At 44.3% G+C, this 10,908-nt stretch overlaps 1 protein-coding gene across 1 annotated transcript; it reads right to left on the bottom strand.

The window, feature by feature from the left end:
- Positions 1–1,245, bottom strand: LOC119318928. The gene has a single exon (XM_037593478.1). It carries the CDS (start codon positions 1,243–1,245, stop codon positions 1–3), a length of 1,245 nt encoding a protein of 414 aa, XP_037449375.1.
- Positions 1,246–10,908: the final 9,663 nt, after the last annotated feature.

Genomic DNA, 10,908 nt, shown 5'->3' with positions numbered 1-10,908 from the left:
TCAAAAAGTACTACTGAATGTTGGAACCCAATCCGCCAAATTCATCTCATAGCCGATATTCTCGTCAATGTACGGGATATCGCGATCCCAGAACCACCTCACAATCTTCATAGACCGCAGGTCAAGCCAGAAAAAACCCCAGTATGAATTGATGAGCACGGTGCCGCTCCGCTCACCAAACCACAGTACATTAAGGCCCCGTCCCGTCGACGGCGGCCTGCTTCCGCCCGCCTTGTCGATGAACCGCAACATTGCCTGCGTCTCGATCACCACCTGTGGTCGTTCTTGCCACTTGGCCGTTTGCTTCGACTGCGCCCAAGCAAATATCTTGTCGCCATCCGTGGTGAGCACAATGGGGCTCCCGCCCGCCACCGGCGTCGCCAAGAGTCGGTGGTGTGACCAGTCCCGGGGGAAGCATTCAGGGAGCTTCGTCGCTGACACGTGTGTTGTTTTGACAAGGAGCTTGAGGACATAGGCCCCGGTGTTGGTCCTGCACAACCAGTGCATAGCACCACCGACGATTAGGGTCCTGCCGAGGCCTCCTTCCAAGCGGCTGCCCTGCAGGTTGTGAGCCCGGATATCGGTGTAGTGGCCCCACGTGCCGTGCTCCGACGAGAAAGTTTGGAGCTGCAGGTTGCGGCGGTGCTGTGACACGTCTAGATATGCCATGACCACTTGAAAATGCCAGCCAACGGCGATGGCACCATCATCGTTATCGCCCCCGACGACCAAGACATAACTTATCTCCCTAGCCGGCACGCTGCTCACACTCACAGGGAAGGCAGGTTCAGGTGGCAGGGTCTGGCTGGTGGCAGTGACCTGGTTGCAAACGCGGAGCTCTCCGTCAACGCGGAGGAGGACGAGTCCATCGCGCGACGCGAGGGGGACGCTGCTGATGGTGGTGGCCCTGTGCATTGTGGTGTCGTCCGCAGCGGCGGTGTCCACCAGGAACAACTCCTTCTTCCGATGGTGCCTGTCGTCGTACTGGTGCCCGCGGATCAGATGGCCGCGCAGGAGGGGGAGCACGAAGCGGTCGCCATGCCGGAGGCGGAGGCGGCCACGGAGGCGGATGTATTCCTTGACGCGGCAACGCATGTCGACACACGTCGCGGCGCAGCGCACAAGGGTGGCCGGGTCGCTGCGTGCCGCGATGTCCACCAGCACGTCCAACGGCAGCGAGGCTGTCGTCTGCCTCCGCCCTCTTGCAATTGCAGTTGCAGGTTGCGTCCGCGATCTGGCGGCCATTGTCGATGGTGGCTCTACGAGGGAGTTGAGTCCGGCGTCAAAAAGTTCCGATCCGTCCCGATCGAGGTTGTAAAATTTGCCTACGAGACGACAAGTAAATATAGCCCTGTCGTTCCGTCTCTCCGTCTTATTTGTTTTCCAGTCCGATGCCAATGAAGCTGCTGCTTGTGCTTGCAATGTTAGATGGGCTTTCTTGTGTAAAGTCCTGCTACTTATATACCAATCAGTTTTTGTCCGGCTGCACGTACGCCGACACGATTTTTGTTTCGTTCGTGTCAAGGTCAAACACGACTACAAACTTTACTCTCTCCACCGCTACGTACGGTGGCCGGAGAGAAAGGAATCGTAACTAGTATTAAACCCTAGTTAGGTCTGCTACTTTCTGCGACAGTGGAGATTAGCTAGAGGAGATCGACAGATGATGGATCCTGATGAGATTAGCACAGGGTACGCACCAGACTACCAGTCAGCTTAATTTTCAGCCGTTTGCTATGTTGGGTATTTTGCCAGCCAGATTTGTTGGAAACATCAGCCAATTTATTGGATTCTTTTCCTGGGTGTAGTTGTTCGAGAGATAATTACGTTCCCGACGCGCCTTGTGGGGGTAGCAAGAGGCGGCGAGATTCCGTGACGGCGGTGTCGGGTGCCATATCCAGGGTGCTCGGCGACGACAACCTCCTCGGCGAGATCCTCCTCCGCATCGACTTTCTCAGCACCCTCGTTCGTGCCGCCACGGTCTGCAGGCGATGGCTCCACCAAGCCACCGAGCCAGCCTTGCTCCGCCGCTTCCGCAAGCTCCACCCGACGTGCGTCCTCGGTTTCTACTTAAGCAATAGTTGGAGGGGATTTTAATTTAGTCAGGAATACCAGTGAGAAGAATACTGGCTCCATTAATCAACACTGGGCTGACCTGTTCAATGATAGGATCAACAAGTTTGGCCTCATTGAAATTAAAAATGCTGGTAGAAGGTATACTTGGGCTAATAACCAAGACAACCTTATCATGGCCACTCTAGATAGGGTTTTTATTTCTGTTGATTGGGAGGGCCTTTTTCCTGGGGCTTCCATTAAAGCTCTCCCCAGATTGGGCAGTGACCACACACCCCTGGTGCTGAACACTTCCACTGGACCTCCCTCTTTCTCTACTAAGTTTTTTAGGTTTGAAAAATGGTGGCTAGAAATTCCTGGCTTTGATGAGGTTATTCACAAAGCCTGGAATACTAAATGCAATTCCACCAAGGCCATTGATATTTGGCAGTTTAAAATCAGAACCACCAGGAAAGCTGCTAAAGGATGGTGTGCTAATTATGAAGCAGACCAGAATAGGACTAAGCAAGCTATGGTGGCTGAGTATAATTGCTTAGATGTTTTAGCTGAGTCTCAACCTTTATCCCCTAACTCTAAAAAAAGAATGAAAACCATTGCAGGTGATCTAAATGAAATATGGAGGAAAGAGGAGATCAAGGCTAGACAGAGATCCAGGGAGAAGGAGATACTGGAGGGAAAGCTAAACACTGGATACTTCAGAGCAGTAGCCAATCCAAAAAGGAGAAGGAAACAGATTGCTGTACTAGAAACTCCCTCAGGACATGTGGAAGACACTAAAGGTATTTTGTAGATAGATGTTGATTATTATAAAAAGCTGTTTGGTTTTGTTCCAAATATTGATATTGATCTCAAAGATGATTTTTGGGATCAGGATAGTTTACTTTCTACAGAGCATTTTAAGTTACTAGAAAAGCCTTTCTCTGAGGAGGAAATCAAGGCTGCTCTATTTGGCTCTTATGCTAAAGGAGCTCCAGGCCCTGATGGCTTTCCATTTCTTTTTTACCAGAAATATTGGGATTTAATTAAGCATGATCTTTTTGCTCTTTTTAGAGATTGGGAGGCTGGTAATCTAGATCTATATAGACTCAACTTCTCCCTTTTGACCTTGGTCCCCAAAGAACCTAATGCAGTTAAGCTAGATAGGTTTAGGCCTCTAGCCATGATCAATTGCAGTTTTAAAATCTTTGCTAGATGTGCTACAAACAGGTTTGGCCCTGTTTGTAATGTTCTTATTTCTCCTAATCAGACTGCTTTCCTCAAAGGGAGATTTATTCTGGAAAGCATTGTAGCTGCTCATGAGGTGGTACATGTAGTGGCCTCCAATAAAATGTCTGGTTTCTGTTTTAAATTAGATTATGAAAAAGCTTATGATATGATTAGTAGAGAGTTTCTCTTGAAAATGCTGAGGCAGAGAAGCTTTGGTCGTATTTGGATGTATAAGCTGGAATCTTTGCTCTGCAATGGATCTGTGGGTGTCAGAATTAATGACACCAACAGTGACTATTTTGTAGCTGGCAAGGGAGCTAGACAAGGTGATCCTGTCTCTCCTCTATTGTTTAACTTAGTGGCTGATGTGTTTACTAGGATTTTGATTAAAGCTGCAAAGGCAAACTTAATTGCTGGTGTTTTTCCCCCTTCTAATCCTGCTGGTGTCATTAGCATGCAATATGCTGATGACACTTTGCTTTTCTTAGATAATAATCTTGACCATGCCAAAAACCTCAAATGGCTTTTGTCCTGCTTTGAGCAGATCTCTGGCATGAGAATCAATTTTCATAAGTGTGACCTGGTCCCTATCAATATGGATAGAGATGAGGCTCTTATTTTTGCTCAAACCTTGGGGTGCAAATTAAGTGCTTTCCCTATTAAGTACTTAGGGGCCCCTTTGCATTTTAGTAAAATTAGGAAGGAAGATCTCCAACCCACTATTGATAAGATTATCAAGAAAGCTACTTGGTGGAGGGGGGGACTTATTTCTTTTGGCAAAAGACTTATTTTAGTCCAAGCCTGCTTAGCTAGTATTCCTTCTTACCTCATGGGTTTCATTAAATTTCCTAAGTGGGCCATTAAACTCTTAAATTCCCAACTAGCTCATTGCTTTTGGGATGATTATGAGGGTCACCACAAATATCACCTGACTGCCTGGAAGTCTATTACCATGAGAAAAGAATTTGGGGGTTTTGGGATTACTGACATTGGGGACATGAATTTGGCTTTATTAGCCTCTTGGGTCAGCAGATATTATAACTCAGAGGGTAAAATCTGGAAAAATATATTGATTCCAAATATAAACCTCAAAGTAATCTATTTGCTTGCCCAAATACTGGAGCATCTCCTTTTTGGAAAGGGGTGCTCTGGGCAGCTCAAGCTGCCAAAGTTGGCTTTTCTTGGAAAATTGGTAATGGCAAAAGGATCAGATTCTGGGAGGACCATTGGTTTGGAAATGCCACCTTGGCTACCCAGTATTGGGACCTATATGTTCTTGCTAATGAGCATAATGCCACCATTGATAAAATTTGGGATGGTAGTAACCTTAAAATTACTTTCCGGAGATGTTTCACTCAGGAGCTTATGTCTCTGTGGTTCGAGCTCTTGGAAATAGCCAGTTCTATTCATCTCACTGTAGAGGATGACTCCCCTGTCTGGAATATGAATTCCAAAGGGGTATACTCTGTTAAATCCTTTTATAAGTTCATAAATTTCAGAGGTGTGTTGCCTAGTAGTTCCCCTGCCATTTGGAAGATCAAAATTCCTCCTAGAATTCAGATCTTTCTCTGGCTCTTGACTAATAACAAGTTGTTAACCAGAGATAATTTGTCCAAAAGGCAGGAGGTAGGCGATTCCACCTGTGTTTTTTGCACTGAACAAGAAACTTGTTCTCATTTATTTAGTACCTATGTCGTTGCTACTGAATTCTAGAAAGCCTTATGTATCCTAACTGGGATTGATGAAGACATCAATATAATGTCCATCTCCCAGTACTGGATCGGAGGAGATAGCTTTGTTGTAACTAATATTGTCCATGCAGCTGGACTTTGGGCTATCTGGAAAACTCGCAATGACATGGTTTTCAACAATGTTGTTTGGTCTGGATTACAGGCTATCTGGCGAAAAACTGTGTCAAATCTGGCTACATGGGAGTGCCTGTCCTCAGGGTGTGCCAGGGACAGGGTGGTGTGGGCTGCGAAAGAACTGGAGATGAAAGCGAGAAGCCCACCTCTGCTAATGTGGCCAGATCCTGGATGAGGCGTGGAGATACATTTTGAAGCCATTTCCTCTTAAGGCTGCTGCTGTCTCTTAGAGGGATCGCTCGGTGTTTCTCTTGTCGCTGTCTAGGCTATGGCGTTTTGTCCGAGCGTTCTTTATTTTCTGTTTTAGTTCAAACTTTTAGTCTGGTAGCTTTTTCTGCTTCCTCTGCGGCAGCCTTCCTGCTGTCCGCCGTTTGCCTAAATTGTAAGACGATCCTGTAACTGTTGTTTCGTTTCTTCAAGAAATGGAACAGGGGCGCGGCCCTTTTCCTCTAAAATTTTTTTTTGCAGTGCATAGGCCATTATTGTGCGTCCAGAGCAGCATGACCATCTTCCCACCACTCCCATGCCACCAACTCCGGCGTGGCCGCAGCTTCGTTGCTGAACTCGTCTTTAGAGAAAAAAGCGACAACTTGTGCTACTTATGGATGGAGTCTACCCACGAGAAAGCCACGGTGCGCGTACACATGTTACAAGATGGTGTGTGGTGCATGCATACCTCGGGCACGACAGAGGTCCATGGTATACCACGGAACACGAAACTTGTGTTGGTCGACAATAAAGTATATACGTGTTCCGGAAGCTACATTCTTGCCTTTGATTTGAAGACCGCAAATTTCTCAAAAATTCAGTACCCATTAGGGGTGGGATTTCATGAGATGATCATGTTATCATGGGCTGATGGTGGTGATGATGATGATGATTCTGGTGTATATCTCATTCATGCTGAGGAGCTTCAACTTGACATCTGGCTCCACAAGGGGCATAATTGGCTGCTGGTGGACACCATTTGTTTGCATGAGATGTATGCCGATTCGAGGATGCTACATCACATCCTTGCATTCGCGCATAACACTGATGTGAAGATAATCCAAGTTGGAGCCAACGCTGAGTTTGTGTTCTTGCAGATGGGAGAATTCGTACTATACATGGATATTAAGGCCAGGACGTTGCACAAAGCATATGAGATGACGACGAAAGAGCAAGACATTGGGCATTATATTCATCCTTTTAGAATGATCTGGCCACCCACATTCCCTGCGCTCAAGGATGATCCGACAAGGTTTGACTTTTGTCCTCCGGATGATATGTTTTTTACTATCATTTGTTTCTGTGTGGTCATAATAGAAGTTGTTTAGGTGAGTTACCATAGAGGATAAATATTCTTGTACCAGTTATGTGGGCCTTAACAGACAATACTCGGAAAGCAGATTTTGAACATATGATTCAAGCTATAGGCCTTCCATGATTTGTAGACATGGGGTCATATAAGAACATAAATAAATAAGGAACAGCACAATAGAAAAGAAGAAAAGAAAATTTAGTTTCATAGTGATGCTCGTAATAGAATGAATTTTGCGAGCGCTGCTCCTGCAGATTTCAATTATGAATCACAATAGTCACACCGGCATCCGTGTGGGCTAGTCACAATAGATCGTGCCATGCTCAATTATCTTCATGCTGACGTTCGCTCTGTTTTGCATGCAACAGATACACCGTGTGAAGATCGCAAAGATCATGAGACGTGTTTCTTTTCCCATAAAAGGTTTTGGAGTCAATGACAAGTTGATTGGGCAACAGTTTTAGATGCTAATGCTATACGTGTGTAACTGGATCAGGTGCTCCACTTGCGATTGCAAAGATCATGAGACGTGTTTCCTAGAAAAGGTTTTATGTTTGCAAACACCTGTGTTGCAACTCAGCTGGTCCACTGCCTGGCATCTATTTATGTTAATACTCTGTTCAACAATGTGCAGTTTTTTTTTAAAACACGGTACAATCGAAGTCACTCACATATACTTACCCCTATGAATGAAGGCAACCCTACCCCTATGAGCACCTTCAAGAAACTGAGCCGACACATCATCTTGAGATTAGCGAAGTAGCCATAGAAGCCTTCATCATAGTCGACTTCTCCTCCCACTGAACACACATCATCAGAAATCATGAAATAAATTCAGAAAAATGCGAGCACCAATATCAAGTCTAGAACTTGAACTCTGATGGGCTAGGGATACTATTGTCCCAATCTAAGGTCACGATATTTCTACATACAACAAAAGAAACAGGAAAATACACTTTCGTTATGATAATTACGTCAGCAGCACCCAAATTGCTTTGCTCAGCGGCCTTTGTCATTGTATGATATGTACATCAGAATATATTTCTTGCTCATTTATTTATTTCTTGTCATTCTTATGACAGAATACGTTTTTAAATTTCTTTTCACAGAATAAAATAACACGAATAAAGTCTTAATAACTTTGTTGTCTCCATCAACCAAATCATATATTCTAAGACTACAGAGAGTTTCAAAATCGCAAAATGGCAAATCATACTCTCTCTGCGCATTTACTGTGTCATATTTGGTAATTTGGACAGGAGAGAACAAGTACCAGCATATATATAGCTAGCTCCATTCAGTATATATATAGCTAAATATTACAGTTTTGCTCAAGCACATCTAGATGTGCCCTAAGTATTGCACATCTAAGTCCCATGTCCTTGATTTTACGCGGAGATTTGTGCAAACATTTTCTTTTCTCTTTTTTCTTTTCCTTCCTAGTTTGATTGAGTTGTTAGAGTTTGAGTAGTAGTTGTAATCTCAACTATCTCTTTCTTCCTCTCCCGATTCTATTCCTTCTTGTAATCAAACAGGATTCCTAATCCTTCTCTTGTACCTCAGGGCAAGGTGTTTTGCCAACATATAAATAAACAGTCGCGGCTCTCCTCCAGGAGAGTAGGAACGCTTTCATCAAATCTAATATGGTATCAGAGCCAAGAGGTCTTGAGTTTAAGACCCTGCCAACGCAGTATTAAATAAAAACGATTATGCGGCCTACATTGATCTCACGTCTAAGGACTAAAATAGCCTAGACGTGAGGGGGAGTGTTGAAATATATTGCCCACCTCCCTCCATTAATTCGGACTTTTGGATGAGTTGGCTGGATTTATTTGCTAAAGAAAAGATCTGATGTATTCTAAGTCTTTTCCAATTTCCAAAATCTTGTTGAACGTCAGTTAAACTCCAAAATCCTTGCTATGCAAACGGATTGGGGTGGTGAGTATGAAAAACTCAATTCCTTTTTAAAAAAAATTGGAATTTCACATCATGTCTGCTGTCCACATGCTCACCAACAAAATGGTTTTGCTGAACGAAAACACCGTCATGTTGTTGGAGTAGGACTTGCATTATTAGCCCATGCATCTATGCCTCTTAAATTTTGGGATGAAGCCTTTCTTACTGCCACATATCTTATCAATATTCGTCCTAGCAAAGTCATTAAATGAGAGAATCCTATCACACGCCTTTTTGGTATCACTCCCGATTACACATCTCTTCGTATTTTTGACTGTGCTTGTTGGCCAAATCTTAGACCCTATAATACATGCAAACTTGCGTTTCGTTCAAAAAATGTGTCTTTTTAGGATACAGTCCCATGCACAAAGGGGTTAAGTGTCTTGATGTCTCTACTGGTAGGGTTTATATCTCGAGAGATGTCATCTTTGATAAATCTGTTTTCCCTTCGAATAACTTCATCCAAATGCCGGTGCTCTCCTTCGAAAATAAATATTGCTTCTACCAGATTTTGATCAAGGGGACGATAACAATTGTGCTAACTAAACTGATGAAAATACTCCTGCCTCTACTTCTGTTGTTATGCCTGTGCAGGTACCTGAAGAAAATTTGGTTCAACATGATCAAAATCATGAAAATCAGGCGTTATTTCATGTGAATAGGGAAGAAGAGTCTGGCGCAGTCAACGAGGTTGATTCGGTGGCACCTACTACACCCGTGCGCCTAGCGCCTCGGATCGCTCACGCGGATCCGCCTCAGATTGGTCGCCCAATGGCAGCAGCGGTCGGGCCGACCAGGTGACAGCGACGGGCCCGATAGCGATCGAGCGCGGCCATTCCGCGGGCGGTACCCGGGCCACGTGCGTGCAGACAATGATGGGACCGACAGCGACCGAGCGCATGCAGCCAATGGTCGCCTCTGCGCGCATGCATCCGACAGCAACCGCGGGATCTTCTGCGGACAGGAATATTGCAGCCCAGGATAGCCTCATCTCAGGATCCACCACACCAATGACTACAGGATCTTCTGCGTCCACTCAGTCTGCACATGTGGAAGGCTCATCTGGATCTTTCTGTGGATAGTCAGATTGTGCCGTTTTCTGTGCAACCGCAACAACAACTTGCCACTACTTCAAGGGTTATGACCCGTTTACAAAAATGTATTAGAAATCCGAAAATAAGAAAGGATGGCACTATACCAGGAAAATTAAGTGATGCGCTTGGAGATCCTAAGTGGAAAAAGGCTATGGATGAAGAATATGGTGCTCTCATGAAGAATAAAACATGGCATTTGGTGCCCAGCCAAAGAGGTAAAAATATCATTGATTGCAAGTGGGTTTATAGAATTAAGAGAAAAGCAGATGGCTCCATTGATAGGTACAAGGCACGTCTAGTTGCAAAAGGATTTAAGCAACGTTATGGTATTGATTATGAGGATACTTTTAGTCCTGTTGTGAAAGCTGCTACCATAAGAATTGTGCTAGCCATTGCTGTTTCCAGAGGATGGAGTCTTAGACAGCTAGACGTTCAGAATGCGTTTTTGCATGGTGTTCTGGAAGAGAAGGTCTATATGAGGCAACCACCAGGGTATGAAAATCAGCAAGCACCACACTATGTTTGCAAACTTGACAAAGCTCTTTATGGTCTGAAACAGTCTCCTAGAGCATGGTTCTCAAGGCTGAGCTTACAATTGAAGCATCTTGGTTTTGTTGCATCCAAGGCTGACACGTCTCTCTTCATTTATAGCAAAGCAAATACTGTCATGTTTGTGCTAATTTATGTTGATGATATCATAGTTGCAAGCTCCTCACAAAATGCCACTAATGCTTTCTTGCATGATTTGAGTTCAGAATTTGCCTTGAAGGATCTTGGTGATTTACACTTCTTACTGGGCATTGAACTTAAGAAAGTTCAAGATGGCATAATGTTGAGTCAAGAAAAATATGCTACTGAACTTCTAACTCGTATGGGAATGAAGGATTGCAAGCCTTCACCCACTTGATTGTCTTCTTCAGAACAACTTTCAGCACATGAAGGAGAACCACTTAAGGAAGAGGAAAGCACAAAATATAGAAGCATTGTTGGAGATCTACAATACTTGACTTTAACAAGACCAGACATATCATTTGCTGTAAACAAGGTTTGTCAATACCTGCATACTCCTACTTCTACTCATTGGTCAACTATCAAGAGGATTGTACGATACATTAAGCACACTGTGAGCTTGGGACTTCAATTCAGACGTTCCAGTTATTCACTTGTTAGTGCTTTCTCTGATGCTGACTGGGCAGGATGTATCGATGACAGAAAGTCAACTGGAGGATTTGCGGTATTTTTTGGTTCAAACCTTGTTTCTTGGAGTGCTAGAAAACAAGCTACAGTGTCAAGGTCAAGTACAGAGGATGAGTACAAATCATTAGCAAATGCCATTGCTGAAATCATTTGGGTGGAATCATTGCTTGATGAATTGGGAATTAAGCAATGTTGTGTTTCATGTTTATGGTGTGAT

The sequence above is a fragment of the Triticum dicoccoides genome, chromosome 6A (assembly GCF_002162155.2).
Source record: "Triticum dicoccoides isolate Atlit2015 ecotype Zavitan chromosome 6A, WEW_v2.0, whole genome shotgun sequence".
NCBI classification, from domain to species: domain Eukaryota; kingdom Viridiplantae; phylum Streptophyta; class Magnoliopsida; order Poales; family Poaceae; genus Triticum; species Triticum dicoccoides.
The sequence above is the reverse complement of the archived record's forward strand: the minus strand, read 5'-3'. Positions and strand labels throughout refer to the sequence as shown.